Here is a 22,448-nt window from a genome sequence, read left to right as displayed (position 1 = left end):
TGCTTTCCCAGACACGTTAGCAGAAATGCTGGATCAGAAGTGGAACAGCTGAGAGTTGAACCAGCACTGGTGTTGGCTGCCAGCACTGCAGGTGGCAGCTTGACCCACTTACACAGCAGTGCCATCGCTTTGCAGCTGATGATTGTTCAGGGAGTTGAACCTCTGGCCCTTTGCAGATGGAATGCGACCACGGTCCTGGCATGGGCCTGTCCCACCCCTTGCTGTTGGCAGGTATTGGGGAGTCAACCAATGGATGGCTTACTTTCTGTCCATATGTTTTTCAAATAAAATGAAAAGAATTAAAATGGTTTTTAGAGTATTGAAATCAAGGAACTGTTATCAGAAGTTTTAATAGAAGTCTGCATCTTTTTTTTAAAGAAATTAATCCATGCGTGACCCGTTTTTCTCTTGTTTCATAGGTTGTTTCTTATGAGAGTCATGGATATCCCCTACCTAAACTTAGAAGGACCAGACTGTAAGTAAATTTGTGCTTTTCTCATTGCGTGTGCACGTTTAAATCTGTGGTTTGGAAGGGATGACAGGACGTGTATAAATGGAAGAGTAGCTTGTTTTCACTTTCAGATGGGCAGTGACCTTGCGCTTGATGTAAATACTGTCCTTAAGTTAATGGGACCCTTGGGCTTTCATTCTTCATCTCGTTCCTTTTCTAATTTAGGCACTAATTGAAGTTTTTTTTAAAAGTGTTTTTATTTGCAACTAATTTATCATTTCCTATAAATACTTAGAATTGGTTTTAATATTGTTTAGTGTGTTTAACTTTCAGTTTTCCAGTTAGCTAAGTATGTATTTAAACTTAGTGGACTGCTTTTCTTTCCTTGGTGAAAATTCTTGGAAGGCCACCTTTTTGGGACAGGCTAGCTGCTTTTTTCATTCTTGCATTCCATTGTTCTCTTTCTAGTCATTAAACCTGTGCAGATGGGAATAGGTGAGTTTTGTTTGATGATAATAATGGTTGATTGATAGTTTGACACAATGCACCTCGTATGAAACTTTGGCTTTAGCCTTTCTTACAGCGGCCCTGCAAGCTAAGTAGAGTGGCTAGAGTGGTTGGCTGCTTCATTCAGGGTTGAATGCCTCAGTGTAGACCTTGGATTAAAACACAGAATGGTGACTCAGGCTGCCAGCCGTGGCTCTTACAGCCTGTTTAATTTAGCGCATTGTTCTTGTTTTAAAAATTATATATAGGCAGCTAGGTTTAAAAATTAGGTTAGGTGGTTGGCTAGCCACAGCGTAGATCACCTGCAGCCCATATTGGACCTGTGCTTCCCGTTTAGCTGCTGATGCTCCTGGGAGGCAATGCTGTCCCAAACACTTGACTTCCTTCTACCCATGGAGGAAGTGTGTTTGAAGTTGCTGGTTGCTGGCTTCACTCTATTAACAGGTATTTGGGGAGTGAATCAACAGATGGAAGAGCTCTCTCCATTTCTTTCTGTCACTCTGCTTTTCAAATAAATAACCTTACTTAAAAAGAGAAAGAAAACGTTTAGTAAAGCTTCCTCAACAGAAGCAGCTTTTTCCTCTCCTTGGTAACAGTTTGTACTGGAACTTTCTGAGAGGTGAAGATGCATGTGCCCAGAATAGCTTAGGTTCAGCTTGCTGTAGGTTCCAGACAGTTCCGAAGCCCTGGGACGAGGTTGCCATGGCAGAATCTTAACAGTCTTAAAGATGCTTTGAGGAGTTGTTTGGTCTTTGTGAGGCACTTCTGATATTTGCCCCAGGCTAGCTTGGGTTCAGTATTGCAAAATAATGGCTGACTTGCCTGAATGATCACTTTTCAAAGATTAGCCTTTCATCAGAAATGTGTGTTGCAGTGCAGCCTAAACGGGATCATGTTCTGCACGTGACGTTCCCCAAAGAGTGGAAGACGAGCGACCTTTACCAGCTCTTCAGCGCCTTTGGTAAGTCAGTCACAAGTGTGCACGTGCTTCTGCCCGTCTTTCGGTGTAAGTGGCCAAAAGATAATAGCTTCAGCCTGAACACAAAAGTGTTAATAAGCAGGGCTTTAATTTCCCTTGTGAAATTGTTGCCAGAGTGTATTGCTGTTTTTGTGCCACTATGATCTGAGAAACTTTGAGTAGCACTTCACTGTATGCAGCGGAGTGCTGCTGCTCCATGGAAAGCAAGACAGTGTTTATGTGACCATCCTTACCACTGAGCGGGAACATTTGCCTAGGTTGAGAAGAGTTCATTTTAGAGGTGAAGTTCAGAGAGACTGTTCAACCTAGAGCCCGCCATGTCTGCTTCTGATTTAGTTAAAGCAGCAAACACAGATGTTGGAGTAGACCAAGAAACATGATACACACAAGGTAGGGCAGTTCTTCCCTGTCTTATCAGGCCTCGTGGTGAGGTGAGGTGAGCCGTCTCCTGGTCGGGTTGGCGGGCATGGTCCTGACGGTAAGCCTGCCCAGTGGCTCGTCATTTGAACAAATGAAGTGTTCAAGCTGGAAATCCCTGGACGAAGTGAAGGCAGCGCCAGTTAGTGGTCCAGTAGTAAGGATGTTTAGTAAATGCGTGTGTCCACCAGGGACTCTATGTAATCGTCTAGAAAGCATTTGAAGGGTTGTGTAAAGGGTGATGGGATTTTATTTTTAACATTTGGAGTAAAAGGAAGCTGCAGAGCAGAAATGCCAGCCGCTAGGCGGCACCACATGGCTGTCACCACATGGCTGTCACTGGGTGATTCCTTCCTCTGCATTCTGGTGTTTTCTAAAATAATCATGTAAAGCCTCGACACACTTAGTTTTCAGAAGGGTATTTGAAGGCAGATAAATTTCTGGAACATTTTCTCAGTCTTCGCAGAGAGTCTAGATGTCTTCTGAAATTCTAGTCCTACCTTGTAAGTTAAAAACAGGTGGAGAAATGCAGTTGAGCTTCAAGGCTCATTTCTTCAGGAAGCTTTTATTTTTGCTTCTCAATAAGTTTTTACTCTGTGTGGTCAGACTTCTGTTGGCTACGTTAGGTAACGTGTTCTAAGGAGAATTTTTTTTTCAGTTTAATTTTTTTTTGAAGTTATTTCTGTAACCTTGGGCAGGGATTTCCCCACCCCCCATCTGTTCTTTTTTTTTGGAGATAATAGCACCTAACTTGCTGCCACGTCATGGGGATTAAGTAAGCTGACTCTTGAGAGGAGTTTAGAACAGCACGTGGCTTGTAAAGGTGAAGGGATAACCAAGTAACGGTGACTTTTGTGATTGACCGTAATATGCAGCTGAAGGGAGAAAACTTTTTTCACCCATTTGGTGATACAGTAAAACAGCTTTTAAAATTTGTGCCCTTCCAAAATTTGAGTAGGATAAAATATTGTATTTCCTAAATTGAGATGATTTTGACTCGTTCTGTGCTAGCCGGTGGCCTGTCCTCCCTCCTCTCGTCCCCTCTGCTGCGTTCAGTGACCTGAGTCTGCCGGTGCGTGCTGTGTCTCCACCCGCATCCTGCTCGTCCCCTGCCCGCCGCCTCTGTGCTGGCTGTCTCTCGGGCTCCTTGTTGTGCCTCTTCTCCGTCCTGCCAGTTACCTCCCTCTGCCTGGACTGGGCATCAGGCTGGACTTGTTTCCATGCTCCCCATCGTCAATCTTCAAAATTGTGTCTGTGAGAACAAGTGATTTTGTTCTGACACTTCTGTGGTCTCAGCAGCGAGGAGTGGTGCATTCTTCTGACTGGACACAGGAGAAGAAACTGAAACATCTGTCTCACCCACCTGCCCCCATCCTGACCCTTCCACCCTAAACAGAGACCCACATGAGTCAGCACACCCATCTCTCACGTAGTCAGTAGTAAAATAGCAATAAAAAATTTTTAATTATTTACTTACTTCTATTCAAAAGTCAGATATACACAGAGGAGGAGAGACAGAAAGAGCTCTGTCCATTGATTCACTCCCCAAGTGGCTACAACGGCTGGAGCTGAGCCATTCTGAAGCCAGGAGCCTCTGCGGGGTCTCCTAGGTGGGTGCAGGGTCCCAAGGCTTTGGGCCGTCCTCGACTCCTTTTCCAGGCCACAAGCAGGGAGCTGGAAGGGGAGCAGGGCCACTGGGATTAGAACTGGCGCCCATATGGGATCCTGGCATGTGCAAGGTGAGGATTTTAGCCACTAGGCTACAGCACCAGACCCACAGTAGCAACTTTTTTTTAAAGAAAAGAAACTTACATGGTCTCTGAATTTTCTTTGCCTGTTAGTTTCCTTTTTTATGATAGCCATCCTAGGGGTGTGATGTTCCAGGCCTTTTTCCAGCACTGAACCTTTCCTCAAGTTTGACTGATAGTGGCTTCTAGAACTGGGGAAAACACGTCTCATTTCCTGGTTGATGGTAAAGGACGCAAGTTGGGAACAACCAGCCTTGTGACACATAGGGTGAGGCAGAGGGGGCGCAGGGTGTCCGTGCCTCACTGGGCCTGCCGCCCTCCTACCAAGTCAAAGGAAAAGCAGCCTCGAAGTGGTGCAGTGAGCCGGCACACTCCAGATTTTAAGTTAGAAGGATTTTTTTTTTGATGATTTTCTAATTTCTTTTTAAAACCTCTTTTTGTCTTTTCTGTGGAAGTTGTAACTGAAATAATTTGTTTTAACTGAGCTGTCTCTCTAGAGTGCAGAAACTGCACACAAGTTTTCAAGCAGTACCTCATCCTAAGTGTGGTAGCGCCTTCTACAGGCAGGTGTTAACTTGGCTTCCACTGTTGCAGGTAACATTCAGATATCCTGGATTGATGACACGTCAGCGTTTGTTTCCCTCAGCCAGCCTGAGCAGGTGCAGATTGGTAAGTGTTTTAAGCATCTGTTTTATGTGGAAGTTAAATCGACATCTTGCACTCCCTCCTGTCCCCCTCAGTTGAAAGCTGGAGGTTCTGCCGTCTGATGACAAGCTTAGCTGCTTTGTTGGTTTTTCAGCTAAGAATAAAGGAAATGAGTAGTAAGTATAATATAAATGTGAGAAAATAAGGCAAAAATAATTTTTTTTTATTTATTAGATGTCCATGATATGCTTTTCCACTCAGCTTCATTCTATTCCTTTCCTGTTAAGCTTTTTCTGAAATGAGTTGCTGAGGTACCTTGGGAATTAGAAGTAGGCACTTGAGGGGGAGGACGCAGACGGACGCGGACGGACCGTGAAATGTGAGCCGCTTGTGTCTGTGATTTCCACATTCATCTGCAAATGTTCGTGATTTACCTTAACTGTTAATTTTTATAAAACCCCTTGCTTTACAAACAGAATGATAGTTCATTGCTTTTAAAATTGAGTTCTAGAAAAAATGGAACACCACATCTCCTGTTGACCCTAATTTGGATACTGACCATCATTAAATGTTCTGTTTTCTTAAGATGAAAAATTACTCAGTCAAATATTGAAAAATATGTGTTGTTATGCTACATATTCAAATAGATTTCAAGACCCTGATGTGGAAGGTAAAAGGTTTTTGTAAACTTTAAGTGGTATGTCTGATTTTTTATTAAACCAAGTATCCTATCCTAAGTTTTTATAATTCTGGTAATGTAACTGTTAAGTAGTTATGTAAGAAAACTTATATAGAAACATACCGTTTCAGAGTTTGTAATTGTTTGGCCATCCCAGGATTACACTATGTATTGTAGAGGTTACTTTGGGCAGGAAACCCTATAACCACGGGTTCTTCAGCCCCTTGTGTGTGTGAGGGACATGCTGGTAAGTTACTTGGCAGGATCATTATGGGGAAGAGTTGGGATCTGGACATTAAGTTCCCAGTTGACAACCTGGCACTCCACAACTTGTGCTTGACAGTTAAAATGGCGGCGTGGCCTCCTTTGCTATGAGCAGTGAAACGAGAGTGTGTAAGATAAAAGTGCTTTGTCATGTACACATCGCTAATTACTAGTATTTATTTGAAAATAAATACTGTGCTTGGACCCCTACACCCGGATGTGGAAGACCTAGAGGATGTTCCAGGCTCCTGGCTTCCTTCTGACCCACCCTTGACCATTGTAGCCATTTGGGGAGTGAACCAGCAGATGAAAAATCTCTAACTCTGTTTTTCTTTCCCCCTGCTGTAACTCTTTCAATTAAATAAAACAGAAAGAGCGAGCAAACGTAATTCCTTGTTTTGTGTATGTGATGTCAAAGTTGTTGATACACCATATTTGATATCAAATAATTACTCCTTAACTTTAGATGATTTGTTAAAATGTAGATTTTAAGCCGTGTGTTTTATTCCATGATAACTGAAATCAGCAAGCTGCATTTGGAACTGTGTGAGCCTTCTGGGAGCTCCGTGCTTCACTGGACTGTTTGTGTTGTCTGTGTGCCTTCCTGAGGGCAGTACTGGGTCCGTGTTGTTCTGCACTGTATGCTCCCTGGCCTGGCACGCACTGAAGTGTGGTGTGGAGAGCAGGCCAACATGAATGATGACATTTTATCTTTTTCCTCCTAGATTAAGAAGTGGATGGTTGCCTTGGATATTAATGTTTACTTTCTTTCACAAATGGCACCTCTTGACAGAATGCCTGGCAGTTTGACCACTCTACCACTCTGGCTCAGCTTTAGTCTCCTCTGCCGGAAGCTCTCTGCTCAGTCAGCCCCCCTCCAGAACCTGGCTGTGGCCCAGTTCCTGACTCATCGCGGCTTTCATGCCAGTTTCTCTGCATTTCCTGTCCTTTTGCAGGGAGTCGACCCTGCTTCTGTAGTATTCGTTGTACCTGTTTTCAGGATGGAGTGTAACCTCCTATTTCGTTGTTGTGTTCCATGGCTTACAGCAGCACTGTCTGACATTACTAAGTAACTACTCAATATTTATTGAATCCAGTTCAGCAACACTCATGATATTATGACTTTCAGAAGCCTCTTTGCATATGATGGATTTATATAACATCCCTAGTCTTGTGTCATTTCTAAAATTGAAAGGCCATGTGAGCTATTTGTTATAGTGGTAATTCAAGTGACGAGAAGGACCCAGGGATCTAATGTGCAGCAGTTCCTTTGAATGTTATCTTAAACAAATTACTTATTCATTTCAGCGGAAACAGAGGGCCTGTTAGATCAATAATGTAACATAGAAAAAATCATTAAATGCCTATTTATATAGAAGTTCATAATGGCTTCTTTGGCTGTGTTACAAACTTTCTGATTTACATATAAGGAGTTACTTTTTAACTGATACTTATCTTCTTTTGGTAATAGGAAATCCAGTCCACATTTTTAAAATCTGTTTTCAGTATCTTTCATATCAGAGTTCTCTCTTTCACTCTCTCTCTCTCTTTTTTAAGATTTATTTTTATTTGAAAGGCAGATTTACAGAGGAGAGACAGAGTGAACCCCAAATGGCTTCAATGGCTAGAGCTGAGCCCATCTGAAGCCAGGAGCCAGGAGCTTCTTCTGGATGTCGCTCATGGATGCAGGGCCTCAAGGAACTGGGCCATCCTTTGCTGCTATCCCAAGCCAAAAACGGAGAGCTGGATCAAAATTAGAGCATCCAGGACATGACCGAGTGCCCATTTGGGATGCTGGTGCTACTGGTAGAGGATCAGCTTGTTGAGCCACCACACCAGCCTCCAAAGTTCTCTTTTTCTAGGAAACCTTGCTATACTACTCATTGTTATTGCCAGGAGCCACTTGGCTTGACTCCTGCTGCTGTTTGTTGAGTGGTGCTGTGAACATGACTGTCCATCGTGCTGGGGTTTTCAGGTGAGGGATGACCCAGCCAGGCCGGACAGGCATCTCCAGGTCTCCGCACTCTGGCTCTCAGGCGGGACAGCGGGTCGTCAGAGTGGACCTGAAGCCTGTGCAAGACCACTGTCCTCACCTTTCTGAGGTTTTTCTCATAGTGAAGAATCGTTGTTAATGGTCACCTCTGAAGAGCTTACCTATAGTGAGGATTTTTATATTTCTAATGTGGTCCTATGAAATGGGGGAAGATGTTAACTGTATTTCAAATACAACCAAGGTTTCTAGTCACACACTCAATGTGTAGACAGTTGTCTTTAGTTGCAGGAAATTGTCTTTCCTTCCATAATTTTTATATAAATGATTTGAGGAAACTAGGTTTTTTGTTTATTTTGTACGCCTGAGATTGGAGCATACTAGGAATGCTACAAGAAATGTCTTTAAAAGTAGCAATGGACCCAGGCACTTTAGGGGAGGCAGATACCTGGGGAAGCACTTGGGGTGGCCCGGGTGAGTTCCTGCTGTGCTGCCTGAGGAGCTGCTCAGGCTGGGTGCTTAGGATGGAAGCCGCTGGCCCGCCAGAGTCCAGAGCAGAAGGGTGCTTAGTTCAAATCTGACGTTCCAGGCGGTGCTGATGGCTCGGTGGTGGAGTTGTGCATACAGCTCTTTCAAGGGGATGACTCAGCACTGCATCTGCTAACAGCCCTCTCATAAGTTAAACCTTTCTCTGTGGGTTTTATTATCTTTTAGTACCTGCAGAATGGTGGTGGTAATTGTTGTTGGGGTTACTGGTCATCTCTGCCCTCCTTTGCTTTTTATTGTTCTAGCGAGGGTTACCGATTTTGGTGAGCTTTGTGAAGAATCACCTTGTTGACTTGGGTCATTTATTTATTTATTTATTTTTGTGTTGTCTGCTGTGCCTTATTTTGTGGGCTTCTGTTTTTGTTGTTGTAACCTTTGGTTTTGCTCCTCTTGCTCATGTTGAGTTCTTTGCCTTTTTCAGTTTCCTTGAGGTTGAGTCTGTGTGATTGGCTTTCCTGTCAGTTCTGCTGCGGGTGGGGAAGCCTGGCTTCCTGCAGGCTGCCTGGGCTTCGGGTAGGCCGGTGATGAGCTCATGATCCATCAGGAGGCTCCTTTAAGAATGGATTAGTTTGAAAAAATTCTATTTTAATTTTTTCATCAGTTTTTTATTTTTATTTTGCATTTTAAAAATTTTTTGTGACTACTTTAAAAATTTCATTTTCTTGCTGTAACTTTCCACAGTCTCCTTACAGTTCCAATCGTGCCATCTTGTGTAGAATATAGAGACCTTACACCATATAGGTCCACTGAGATCCATCCCCGTAGTCTTTAAAAAAAAATGTTATGTATTTGAACAACAGAGTGATAGAGGGGAGGGGAAAAGAAAGAGATCTCTGAGAGTCCCAGATACTTGGAGCGTCATTTGCTGCCTTCCCAGGCCTGTTAGCAGGAAGCTAGATTGGAAGTCAAGGAGCTGGACTTGATCTGACACTCAGAATTTGTGGATACATGATGCCAGTGCCACGGGGCTGTCACCTGCCTTTCACTTGGAGACTCTGTGCCTTTACCTCCATGAACACAGTTACAATAGGTTGCTTATGGTCTTTGATACGTTTTAACATCTGGATCATGTGAATGTTGGTAATGTTTATCCTTGAGATTCTCTGATGTTACAGTCTTAATCTGTTGAGTAATGTACGATTGTGAATGTGTGACCCTGTAGGTGCTCTTTAGGGACCCTCTGGAGTTGGTTATATTATAAAGAATGAGGTTGAATTTTTGTTTGCAGTTTGAATTTTGTTTCAGTGTTAGACTCTTACATGCCTGTGGAGGAGTAGGGGCTCAGATCTGAGCTCAGAAGGCGTTCCCTCTGCCAGCAGCTTGGCTGAGCGGCACATGGACACAGGGCAGGCTGGCACACCCGCCCCTGGCGGTTCCCTTCTCTGGTTTCTCTGCTCCAGCATTGTTCCCTGATTCTCTGCTGCTCTCCTGCTTGCCCTTTGCTCCTTCCCCTGGTCCCTTGTACCCAGAAAGCAGGGGGCTTATGATCAGACTTTGTCATGTTCTGTGCTCCTTCAGCCACACAAAAACAAGAAACCTCTGGGCACACAAAACCCAGAAACTTGGGTAACAGTTTGCTTCCATTACTTTTTTGACTGTCATCCAAAAATATCTGCTTGTGTTAGTTCTTGTTCATAGCCATCATGTTTTTGTTGTAGTTTTTCTGAACCTCGGGTTTTTTTTTTAATTTATTTTTATTAGAAAGATTTATAGAGAGAAGAGGCAGAGAGAAAGATCTTCCATCTGCTGATTCACTCCCCAAGTGGTTACAGCGACCTGAGCTGAGCCAATCCAAAGCCAGCAGCCAGGAGCTTCTTCTGGGTTTCCAGCATGGGTGCAGGGTCCCAAGGCTTTGGACCGTCCTCCACTGCTTTCCACAAGAAGAGAACTAGAACAGAAGTGGAGCAGCCGGGATACAAACTGGTGTCCTTATGGGATCCCGGTGTATGCAAGGAGAGGACTTTAGCCGCTAGGCTACTGCGCCAGGCCTGTGCTTTAGTTTTCTGAAGGAGTCATAAGAAATATGAATGTCTGTTTTGGGTAGCTATCCTCTGATGTGATAGCTTGTAAGGCATGTGTCTATGTTTCCCTTTTCTCAGTCACTTAATCCATCAAGAATGCTGTGGAAATTTTTCATCATGTTTGGAAAGAAACTTCTTGTTTTTCTATTCCTCTAATGTGTTTGATCTTTAAGAATTTGCAGTCTTATGTACTTTCTGCAATGAAATCCGTACCAGGCAGATCTAAGAGTGTGACAGTGGCTTGAACTGTCATTAATTAGCATTCTGCAGGGCATTAACTGAAATGAGAAAAGAGCAGAGAGCTTCCTGCCTGCCAGAGGAGGATTCGCAGGTGCTTGACATGATTAAGCACTGTGGCATGGCCAGCAGCGTGGAGCTCACCCAGGGCGAGTGTGCTGCTCTCACTCTGGAGGCCGAGGTCCTGCGTCCTGCCTGGTTTCTTTTCCAAACCACTGCAGGTGCTCTTCTGCTGGAGGGCCTGTGCTGCCGGCACCTCAGCCTGTTGGCTTCTTGCCACGCTCTCACAGTCTTCCTCGGTCATTCCCTCACATGCAGTGACGGTGACTCTTGAGAAGAATTGTTTTGGTCTCGCTCTCCTATCCCCACTTTCAAAACTGAATCAAGCTCATGTTGAAAATGTGAAGAATATTTGAAAATATACAAAAGAAAACAATTCTGCCGTAGTCTTACAAGCTGGACATGAATACTAAGAATATTTTGATTAGTATTTTCTTTCAATTGATGTACTATGGATGAGCATTTTCATAATTTAATATTTATTGGGCTCTGGCTTTAAATGTGCTTTTGAGTTAGCTATTTTACATTTGTCTAGTAGAGTCTTTCTTTAATAGGTGCATTATACTCATTTCGTCATACATATAGACATAACTTATTTAGCCATATCTCTTGGATGTTTAATTTAAATCTTTCATTATATTTATAACACTTTGGTGAGCATCTTTATACTTTGTTTCTTTATCTGTTTCTCTGATTATTTTCTGGAGAAATGAAATTACTAAGTCTAGGATGATCTTAAATTTAAAAACTGGAGACTGGCTTTGTGGCACTGCTGACTAAGCCACTCTGTCGTTCTGGCATCCCGTATGGGTGCACTTTGAGTCTCAGCTGCCCCTCTTTGGGTCCAGGTCCCTTGCTAATGCACCTGGACAAGCAGCAGAAGATGCTGTGAATGCTTAGCCCCTCCCACCCAGACGAGACCCAGGTGGAGCTCCTGGCTCCTGGCCTAGGTGTATCACAAGCCTGTGGTAGCAGATGATGAAAACCAATTTCCCCTTTCTATTAAAGTGTTTTTTTTTTTTAATTTATAGGAAACTTTAGAACTCTAAGGAAGAACAAAGAAAAATAGGCCAGCATTCCCATGTTTTATTAGTAAAGATAATTGCAGATGATATTTAAGATTAGCTTTCTAATTCAGTAAAAGAGGCCTTTGAAAAGGTCATGGAAATGGGCTTAGTGGGTAGTAATTATTTGCTTGCAAAAAGATGGAAACAAGAGGTCTTCAAAAATTCTTGGAAAAATCAACATTTCCTAAACATTGCATAGATTTCAAAACATTTTGCTACCAATACAAACTTTATATTTATTTGAGAGGCAGAGTAACACGGGAAGAAGAGCGACAGAAAGATCTTCAGTTTGGTTTTACTGTCCCCAAACTGCCACCTCCAGGGCCGCGTAGGCCAGACCAAAGCCAGCCGGAAATTCCCTCTGGGTTTCCCACAGGAGTGACAAGTTCAAGGACTCAAGTCCTCCACTGCTTTTCCAGGCATGTTAGTAGGAAACTGTCTGAGGCAGGACTTGAATCATCACTTCAGTGTGGTGTGCCAGCATCACACAAGGCAGACTAACGTGCTGTACAGCGATGTTAGCTCCTTTCCAGGAATTTTTTTAAGCACCCGCAAATACCTCGTAAAATATCACTTTGCATACTGTTTTTAATTGATAAATGTTTGTGAAATGCACATTGCAATTCTTTTTACTCAACAATGCTTCATATCTAAGTATACTACATTTTTGTGTGTTTAGTTGGCTAGTGTTTTATCATGAGTGTTTCTTCATTTATTTAGCCTATTTCTTATTGGACTCTTACTTTAAACAGTTTTGGTGTTCTTGATACAAGTTTCAAGATAAGCCTGCCTTTATTCTTTAGAATGCTTTCCTTACGGCTGCTCAGAAAGCCCATTGGGAGCTGGTGTTTCTAGTTATTCCACTGATACCTTGAATGAAACACAGTCTTTATGGCCAGGGATATAGTGTGTCTACAAATCATGGTTGTATGTTTTGTAGTTCTTGCTGGGTTCGTCCTGTGTGCTTTTTAGACTGTTCAAAATGCTTTAGAAAGCAGGTTATCAGTGTGCTGATTTAGTCTCATGGTCATGGTTACCTCTTGGCAGATATTTTTAGATGTTGTTCGTAACAGGAAGGTTAAAGCAGTGAGCTGAGTCTGCCCAGTTGTCTCAGAAGCGAGAAACCGAGTATGAGGACTGATTCTCCATCTGGAGGCTTCTCGCCTCGGTGCTGGGGTTTTGGGCATGAGATACAGTGGACTGATGGACTGTATCAGCTGTGCCTGTCTTGAAATGTTGAATGTTTTAGAAAACAGAATAAGTCTTAAGTTTACGCAAATTTGAAATACAGATGAAGGGTTTTTTGGAAGGCTTTATTTTATAAGTGACTAATTTAGACCATTATTTTGTTACTATAAAAATTACTGGTAAATCTAGGCATAATGAAATTAAAACTGGATTTTACGTTGTCTTTTTCTCTATTTTCTGATTATTCCATGGATATATTAACACACTTATATAATACAATAGCCAAATTTTAAAGTGTTTATTTAAACTTGCTTTTCTGGGGGGGAAACAAAGGAACCCAGTGAAGCGAGAAAAAAATTTGCTTTCAAAATGCTTCTTTGGATAGTTATAATTATTTTATAACATCATGAAATTTATAGAAATAATTTCTGTGAATTTAATGTCTTGGTTTAAATCTGTAATTCTGAAAAGATGAATGTTAAACATTTTGGGATTTTGATTATTTATTGGTACTATTACCACAGATTAATTTGTTTAAAGATTATTTTTAATTGAGAGGCAGGTTTACCAGAGAGAGGTCTTTGACCTACTGGTTTACTTCGCAGATGGCCTCAGTGGCTGGAACTGGGCTGACCAGGAGCTGCTTTCTGGATCTCTCCTGTGGGTGCAGAATCCCAAGGACGTGGACCTTCCTCCTGTGGTTTTTCCAAACTAAAGGCAGGGAACTGGATAGGAAGTGGAGCAGCCGGGACACAAACCGGCCTCCATATGGGAGGGTGGCACCACAGGTGGAGAGTTAGCCTGTTGATGCTGCCACACCAGCCCCAACAGGTGGATATTTTCAAAACAGCATCTGGGGCTGGGCCAAGCCAAAGTCAGCCACATCCACTGCCTTCCCTGATGCATTTAACAGAAAACTTAGTGAGACGTAGGGTGGCAGAGACTCAAACTGGCACTCCAGGCAGCAGCTTAACCCTCTGTACACAGCACCTACCCCAGGGTCATGTTCTTGTTAATTACATATTCACATGGATTGGCAGCTTCATCTTTTTATTTATCAAGTATTGCTATATATTTTAACCTGCTCAAATTTTATTTTTTAGTGACAGAAGAGAATGAAATATTTTGCAAGGTTTTTAAAATGAAGGCTTTCATTTGAGATCAGCAGTGTTATTCTTTGTGTAATGTGTTTGTGTGTCTACTGTTGAAATACTGAGGGACTAAATTTCGCTGGGGAGTAGAGATGAAATAATAGCCTCTACATTCAAGGAGTCTCATGGTGCAGATGGATGTCTAGACAACCAAGGCCTCCGCATCCACTAAGTCAGGGAACACCTGCTCAGATTGCTATGGAGGAGGCAGAACAGCAAAATCAGCAGGGAAGGCTTCCTGGAGTAGGCAGTGCCTGTGCTCATCTTCCACTAAATGCTGGAGCCAGCACATCCTCTGATGTGATCAACGTAGGGCATATAAGTGGTAGAGGATCAGGAAGGGAAGTTAGTACAAACGGGCCTGGCATAGTAGCCTAGTGGTTAAAGCCCTTGCCTTGCATATGCTGGGGTCTCATATGAGCACCAGTTCTAATCCTGGCTGCTCCACTTCCCCTCCCTGCTCCCTGCTTGTGGCCTGGGAAAGCAGTAGAGGATGGCCCAAAGCCTTGGGACCCTGCACCTGCGTGGGGGATACAGAAGGGGTCACTGCTTCATGGCTCATGACTTCTGGGTTTGGACTGGTTCCACTCTGGCCACTGCAAGCACTTGGAGAGTGAATCGGCAGGTGGAAGTTCTTTCTATCTCTCCTTCTTCCTGTAGATCTACCTTTCTAATAAAGATAAATAATTTTTAAAAAGGAAAAAGTGTGTTAAAGATAGGAATTTGAGCCTTATCTGTTATGTGTGTGTCACTGTCATGTTGAATTGGGTTATCTAGTTTCCTTTTCTTTTGGTGGTGGTGGTTAAATCAGATTTTAAAATAAAATGTCACAGGCAGTATTCTTTGAAGAAGTCTGGAGCTTTTGAAAGAATTTCCAGATAAAAAGGATCAGGTTGTCAGCCAATAAGGAGCTACCCTGGGAAACCCTGGTCATTGTCAGAAATAGCCCAGCAATACCTTTTGCCATGTGTGGGGGCCCAAAGTCAGAAGTAGGCGAAAGAGACATATTTGAGCAGATCCTATTTATTTTTAAATGTCTAGAAGGTAGGTCTTTGCGTTTACTCTCATACATAGCCATCGCTGTGAGGCTGAGGCCAACTTTATCTGGGAATCTGCCAGATCTATAAATGTCACACAGAGTAATAAATGGGGCCATTGGCTTCCTAGAATCAGTGACAGTGCGCTTCAGTTCTTAATTTAGAGTTCATGAAAATTATCCCTTGACAAACAAGATTGTGAAAGAAGAAACCTAGGTGAATTCATCGTTGGACAAACATGTAAATGCTTGCACAAATGGCCCTGGAGTGAGTTGGAGGGTGTATAAATAAATGAATGGTTACAGATAACAAGCATCTTTGTGCTTAGACAGAAGAGATGGTGGCTGAGCTAAAACATATCCTGTAACATTGCTTTGTTTCTCTCAGGAGATTTGGCCTCTTAAAATGGAGACTATATCTCAGTTGCTATTCTGTATCCTTGGGACGGGCTGGGCACAGAGCTGGGCAGAGCTTTGAGGAGAGGCCTGGATGTGTTCATGAGAGGGCCTGCTGGGCTGGGAGAGAGGGGAGCATGGCCCACACAGAGATGGGAGGGAGAGAAAGATAGACTCTGTTCTTCAGACTGTGGGTCCTACTCTGCTCAGTGGTTTGTGAATCAAGTCACTGGCTTTTCCAAATGTTAGAATGTATCCTATGTGAAAAGGGGGAGTTTGCTTTTTAATGTAACCCTTTCTCAGAGTTAAATCTGTGCATCTAGGTGGACATATATGTGTACTGGGTTGTAATAAAAATGTATTTGTTGGAGCTCTTGATCAGAAAAGTTTAAACTTGGCTGGTTTAGCAGAGAAGTTCACTGAGAGTCTTCGTTTCATGAGAAATTGCCCTCTTCCATGTGAGCTGGTATTAGTGGTAGGGAGAGGAAGTGAAAACATAACCAACAGAGCTCCCACCCTTCAGGTACTGTCTCGGGCAGGGGGTGGGGGGGGCAGTGCTGCCTGCAGGCAACACCAGGAGGGATTCTTTCCTGCAGCCTTACATCTTCTTGGGCCAGGAGGGAATTTCCATGTTGCTCACCAAGAGAGGAATAGCCATTGCGGTCAAAGCATCTGCCTTCCCTCTGTTCCCTTATTTGGTCCCTCTACTCATTTGACCTAACTGGCAGGCACAGTTGGGAAGAGGCTGATACCCAAAGGCCTTCTGTGGGTGGAGTCACTGCTGGGGTCTCTTCTGGGACAGCTTCCGGTTTGGAAGCTGCTGCTTGTAGCTGTTAGGTCTCAATGTCTGGATTTCTGTAAGTGCTGGAAGCAGCTATAACAAGTTATCTCTACTTGGGCCCCAGGCTCCAGATCCATCTGCAAAACAGTCTACCTGGGAGCCTCGTTTTCAAGACTGTAAAGCCCTGCCAAGTCCTCGCTGGCTCCTCTTCCTGTTTCTCAGCCTGTTAGAACTGCAAGAGTGAGGACACTGCGTAATTGCTAACCAGTCAGGCAAGGCTGAACAGGCCAGATGCTGATTCCTCCTCACCTTCCCCCATCATGCTTGGACTGTGCTATGAGCAGTGGAGAACTCTTCTGTGCACTCAGAGGAGTGAGTATGGCTAGCAATGTGAGCGAGAACTTTCTCTACAAGGAAGTGTGGAACAGTTGAGCTGCTGGGAGAATGGTGCAGCAACCAGGAGTGCCTTGCAGTTCACGTCCTTGGTAGTCCCAATTGGTCTGTGAGGCACTTCGTTGCTACTGATACTATCTGGACTTAGGTAGAAGTTAAATGTGCTAGTTTGCCATCCTTCTGTCGTTGGAAAGTTGAAATGCGTTGTTAACTCCCAGTGTGGCTTGAAGTCTTACTCTGTCTCAACAGCCAGAAGATGGTGCTGTGGTGCTGGCAGCGGTCCACCTTCCCACCTTCCAGTGTCCAGCCTGTCCCAGTGCTGACTCATGCTGAGTGATGTGGACACGTTCAGCATTGGGATTCCGCAGTGCCCTCTCCTGCAGTGTGGCAGCACTAAGCCACTGGGAACCCCTGTGGGATCAAATTGTCGCTGCTGGAGCTGGGGAGCACTGGTTCAGGGGCCTTGGTTAGTACTCCTTCAGAGTCACCTTCACACTAAGGCTAAAGTGGCAAGTACTGTAAAACCCAAGACTAAAAACTGCTGCCAAAGTGATTTTTTTTTTCTGTGACTTTTCTATGGATGAGTTGCTGTTTTGATTCATCTTGAGTCAGTGTAGCCAGGGATCTCCCTAGAGCCGCTCAGGGGTCCCAGTGACTGGTCTCTAGAGCAGCTCGTGCCATAGAGGTAGCTTTGCAGGGGGCTCCTAGTGGACTGAGAATTCCACAGAGAATCTCCCTATGTGATGAAGGTTGAGTTCGCTAGGATTTTCTTCTCAGGCTCGGGGAAGCTAGTTTCAGCATGACTTTAAAAGCATAGCCAGTCCTTGTGGATCAGATTCTGTTCTTATGAGAATTTTTTATAACCTCAAAATCAATACGTAGGTTGCTTTCCTGATCTCTCCCAGCCAGGTGTAGAGCAGATGGAAATTGGGGTTGCCCTGTGCACCTGTTCCCAGCGAGGTTGAACAAGAGAACACTACCACCTGGTTCATTCAGCTCTCGTACTTGCAACAAGTGCCTTTTCCTGGTCTCATTAGGGCTACACTTGGTGGAGTGTTATGCTTCTTATTGGTGACTTTTTAAATTGGCCCCACAGCTTAGTGTTAAAGTACTAGCTAGTGTTCCTAGCACAAGACAGTGATATGCTTTACAGAGAAAATTTGTGTTAGGTAAGTTTGTTCAGGGGTGAGTTACAATGCAACTGGCTACAGGTTCAGTGTTAATGAGGTAACACATAAATATTTAGGGTATATTTACGTAGTAACATACTTGTAGCAATACTGTGTGTTGCTTGGTTGGTGAAAAGGTGACCTGAGGCTCAGAGGGACGTAACCCTGAATTTCCCTAGGAGCAGTGGTTCCGTATTTGCCTGGGCCACGTTCATAGCAACTTTGGAGAACAGGGACTGTTAGATGACTTGGTTTCTGCCTGCCTGCCTTTCTTCTCGAGGCTGTCTGGCTCAAATCTGGGCTGCCTACGTTTGTCCACTTTTACAGTTAGCAGCCTCTCTCTCAAAGCTTTAGCAGAGTTCTTCCCTTCTTGCCCGATGGGAGCCTCTGTGCGTGGCCCTGCAGCTCCTCCTGGCTGTGCAAGGAGCTCCTCTGGTACCTCTGGCACAGATGGCTGCAAGTACCAGATAATCAGACATGAGACAACTGTCGATTTTGACTATTTGAAGTGAACTAAAATGAAACATTGCCTGCATTTTTTCAGATGAGTCCTCTTATGGGGGATGCCCCCCTTAACTTTCACTTTGTGTGAGGAGTCTGAATAATGAGGGATATATGATTTATTGCTAGTCTCTTCATCCCAACTTCATTTCAGCTTACACCTCAGACCCTTAGAAGCAAAGAGACTGGAAATGAGAGAAGAGTAAAAAAAAAAAAAAAAACTACAATGGGGAATGTGTTTAATTCTTGTGACTGGACCAGAGAAAAGTAACTAAAGCAAACTTGGTTGAAATCAAAGTGAGGACACTCCATGCCCTGTTAGGCAGTCTCTCTTTGCCTTGTGTGAAATGTGCAGTGTGGACTCCTCCTAGTGGGTCCTGTGAGTCAAGGGAAGTGTTGTATTTAGGTCGGCCTAGCAGATCAAACTCTTGGATTCACTGAATTGACCAACTCTTGGGATTCGCTGAATAGCTCACCCCTGTGCTTACAGGACCCCTTTGCAGGTGATGATAATGAAGAGAGCAAGAGGTAGGCATGCTGTGTGAGGCTGCCCTGTGACCCAACAGACCATACAGCCAGCCTGCCCCTGCCTGCATCACCTGGCCTTCACTGCAGTCCTGCTTGTTTGCTACACTGACCTAAACATTTAAGTGGAGCATTTGTATGTCTCGGTCTGGCAATTATTTGGTACCTTGTTGTCACAGGAGGATTGACCCTTTTGTGACCACTGCATCAATGAAACTAGGCCAGTATTAATTGCGAGAAACCAGCAAGTTTTGAATGACTTCATACTAGGCCTCTTAAGTGTTCTAGTCATGCCTTCCCTTTCAGATGGCAGAGGGTCATTTGTTTCATTTATTGGTGAATTGCCTTTATCCATTGGTGCACTCACTTCCTTGTCTGTAAAGGGTCACAGTTAGTAAGTGTGGAGGAAGATCTTAATTGAGAGAGTATCTTTAAGTATGGCTTTAGATAAGCACAAATAAAGAAGTGCTTCATTTGAAACCTCCCTTTTTCAAAAATTTAGCTAATAATAGTTGTTTCACAGAATGTTCTAGAGTCTGTCATTGCTTAAATCCTTCTCTTTTGTCATGAAAATAGATCCTTTTTCCTTCCCATGCTATCTTTTAACAGAAAGATTCATTCTGATATACAAGTGAAACAAGAATTTCATTTTATGTGTACAGTCCTACCACAGTGTCTAGCAGTACAAAGATTTGATGCATTTGAACAGGGAATAATGCATGTGAAGACCATGGGCAGCGTTTGAGTGTAACCCAGGTAGCTGTGTTTTGTTGATGTTCAACTACTTGGAAAAATAGCCAGAGGCATTTGATAACTCGGTTTTAATATTCTTTCAGACACATTTTAGCTCAACAATACTTGAAAAATTATGTTTAAGTACAGATGAAATATTTTCAGTGTGTGAAGTAAATTTAAAATATTTCATCTAAATTTTCATCAGATTTTTAATCTGAGTTAAGGGAGCTTTTTCTGTCTTTGTCCTTCTCCCTTTTAAACGCTTGCAAGCATTTTTAAGAAGTGATTATGCTAGAACCTGATCTTGCCATCTTATCTTGATAAAATTAAATATTCTAATGCTGTGGATCAGCAGCAGCGATGAATAGCTGCCCCTGGGAGTAAAGGCCTTTTTCATAACTCATTTTTGGACAGGAAAGTGTACCTCATAATGCATCTTCATTATCTAAACTGCCAGTGATGGTCGAGTGCACGATAACATGCTGGTTTGCCTTAGGCCTTGGCTGTTTGAAAGCTTACTGATAAGAAAAACAAAACAAAACAATTCATAATCAGGTAGTTGTGTTGGGAATACAACAGTTTGTGTGGTATTGTAAGTGTCTGGGGCTGCAGAAAAATGAGAACTTGGGTGAGTGTTTGCCTCTGCTTAAGATGGCTCGTGTCCTACCCTGGGATATCTGTGTTCAATGCAGGGCTCCAGTGTCTGACCCCAGTGTCCCCTAGTGCAGTCATTGCTTCCCTCCCACCCCTGTGAGAGACCTGGGTTGAATTCCTGGCTGTAGACGTGGCCCAGCCCTAGTCAACAGATGAAAGCAGTGTGTGCTCATCCGCCTCTCCCTCTGTACCTTATTAAATAAACAAACGTTATAGTGAGAATGTTAATAAATCTCCAGTTATGATCAGTTATTGTATATGCTTTGTTTCAGAGCTTCCTGCCCATCTGAAATACTGAGCCCCTTGTCTCCCTGATGTATGTATCATTCCTATGAGGTGTGCAGGGGCAAAGAGGCTTTTTTTCTTCATGCAACTAACAAATCTGCCTCTGATTTTACGTGTTAGTCATTCTGGATTTTATACATCTAGTATTTCTGCATCAGATTACTCTCTTCTATACAAATAATATTAAATTTAGTTTCTAAGAAGATATGTCTCTCTTTGCTTAGAGAAATGGAGCAGATGATGAAAATTCCTCTAATTTTTCTCTCTCCCTCACCTTAGTTTCTCATTCAGTTATAGTGTGTTGGGTAATTCAATTAAGATAGACTGATATTCATTGAGTCTTGCTTTATAAACTATTCAATTTTGTGAATATTCCTAGTATGTAAGGAAGTGTGTTGTTTTTTAATTGATAAGTGTAGGGTTCTGTATGTCTAGTCAATCTAACTTGTTAAAAACGGGGTTCTAGGGATTGGCATTGTAGCATAGCAGGTAGACCTGCCGCTTATGATGCTGACGATGCGTGTTTGTCCTAGTTCAAATTGCGGTTTCTCTACTTCCACTTCAGCTCCCTGCTAATGGCCTAGGAAAAGCAACAGAAAATGACCCAAGTGCTTGATCCCCTGCCGCCCATGTGGAAGACCCAAATGACGCTCCTGGTTCCTGGCTTTGGCCTGATCCAGGCCTGCTGGCTCCAACACTGGCCTTTGGAGCCATATGGGGGAGTGAACTAGCTGTTAGCTCTCTCTCTCTCCTGCTTTCTCCTCCTTCAGGAGTTCAGGAAAGCAAAAGTTAACATACTCCCACAGTCAAGACTTTGCAGCTATCTGACATGTGCTAAGGCCTGTACACAGTCCATCAGTAAATACACAAGCAGGATCAGCAACCATCAGTTTGCAAAAAAAGAGAAACATTTTTCTTCTCGTTTGGAATGCCTTAGCACATATGAGATGTTTGCCAGACTGGAGGGTTGGGTGGTGTGGGTCCTGTAGGACAGACACAGCATTTTGGGGCAACCCTAATTGCTATCAGAGAATAGCTACAAGGTCTTGACTTTGGGAGTATGTTAACTCTTGCTTTTTTGAACTCCTGATCCCCATGGGAAAAAGCTGAGGGAGAGAAATTCTGGTCAGTTGGTCCTCATGTTAACATTTGGGGGTGGAGAAGAACTTGTTGGTCTAGAATTCTATTTTGCTTTGTTTTTCATATGAAAAAAGAAAAAGAAATGTTAAGGCTTGCCGGAGTGTATGTTATGGAAATTCTTGCTGCAGCTAAAAACTGCAAGAGTGAGAATGATGTGCCCATAAATCATTTATCTTGGGCTATTTCAGGGGTGAGCAGCCTCTTTTCCTGCCAGGGGCCGTTTGGATATTTATAACATCATTTGTGGGTCATACAAAATGATCAACTGAAAACAGCCTGCCATAGATTTATTGAAGTTCGAGTCCTCCAGCGATTGTCTTGGCAGGGCCAAACCAAGTGATTTTGCAGGACTTACAGGCCCATGAACCATATGTTCCCCAGCCCCAGGCTATTTGGACAGCTGGTCTGGAACAGCCAAGGGTGAAGCTTCGTGGCACAGTCACCCAGTTAGAAGGCATTGCAGTGAGGACTGTCCCTGTGCTCCAAGGACTGCAAGGAGGAGCAAGATGGACTCCACTGCAGTCAGCTTGTTGGTGTGGTTGACCTTGGTACTAGAGAGAAAATTTGAAAGATACACATAAAGTCCAGAAGAATACAGCGTGTGCTCACCCTTCTCCCTTCAGTCACTGTCGTAGCCAAGTCTTTTGCAAGTCTGTGAATACCCACTTTGTCCTTCTCTCTCATTATGCAGCATATTTTAGACCCATATTGTGTTCCTTGGTACATGTTTTAGTGTGTATTTCTCAAACACAGTTTGCTTTTTCAAACATAGACACAATATTATTGCTCCTAAAAAAAAAAGTCCTGAATACTGACTTAACTTTGCAGTTTGTTCATTTGTTCCACTAAGTCAGTAGCCACAGAAGGGCTGCTCATTGTGATT

The 22,448-nt window shown here is 43.3% G+C and overlaps 1 protein-coding gene across 4 annotated transcripts in view; it reads left to right on the top strand.

Moving 5' to 3' along the window:
- PARN (poly(A)-specific ribonuclease) overlaps positions 1 to 22,448 on the top strand; it is a 124,919-nt gene that overhangs the window by 41,114 nt on the left and 61,357 nt on the right. For all 4 annotated transcript variants that reach the window (XM_058680271.1, XM_058680272.1, XM_058680273.1 and 1 more), the window contains exons 19-21: positions 420 to 475; positions 1,833 to 1,919; positions 4,697 to 4,771. In XM_058680271.1, the coding sequence (XP_058536254.1) occupies positions 420 to 475; positions 1,833 to 1,919; positions 4,697 to 4,771 (218 nt within the window). The remainder of the gene's footprint in view (positions 1 to 419; positions 476 to 1,832; positions 1,920 to 4,696; positions 4,772 to 22,448) is intronic.

The sequence above is a fragment of the Ochotona princeps genome, chromosome 24, assembly GCF_030435755.1.
Source record: "Ochotona princeps isolate mOchPri1 chromosome 24, mOchPri1.hap1, whole genome shotgun sequence".
Taxonomy (NCBI): Eukaryota; Metazoa; Chordata; class Mammalia; order Lagomorpha; family Ochotonidae; genus Ochotona; species Ochotona princeps.
Note: the sequence above shows the minus strand (reverse complement) of the source record. Positions and strands in the feature narration are given on the sequence as shown.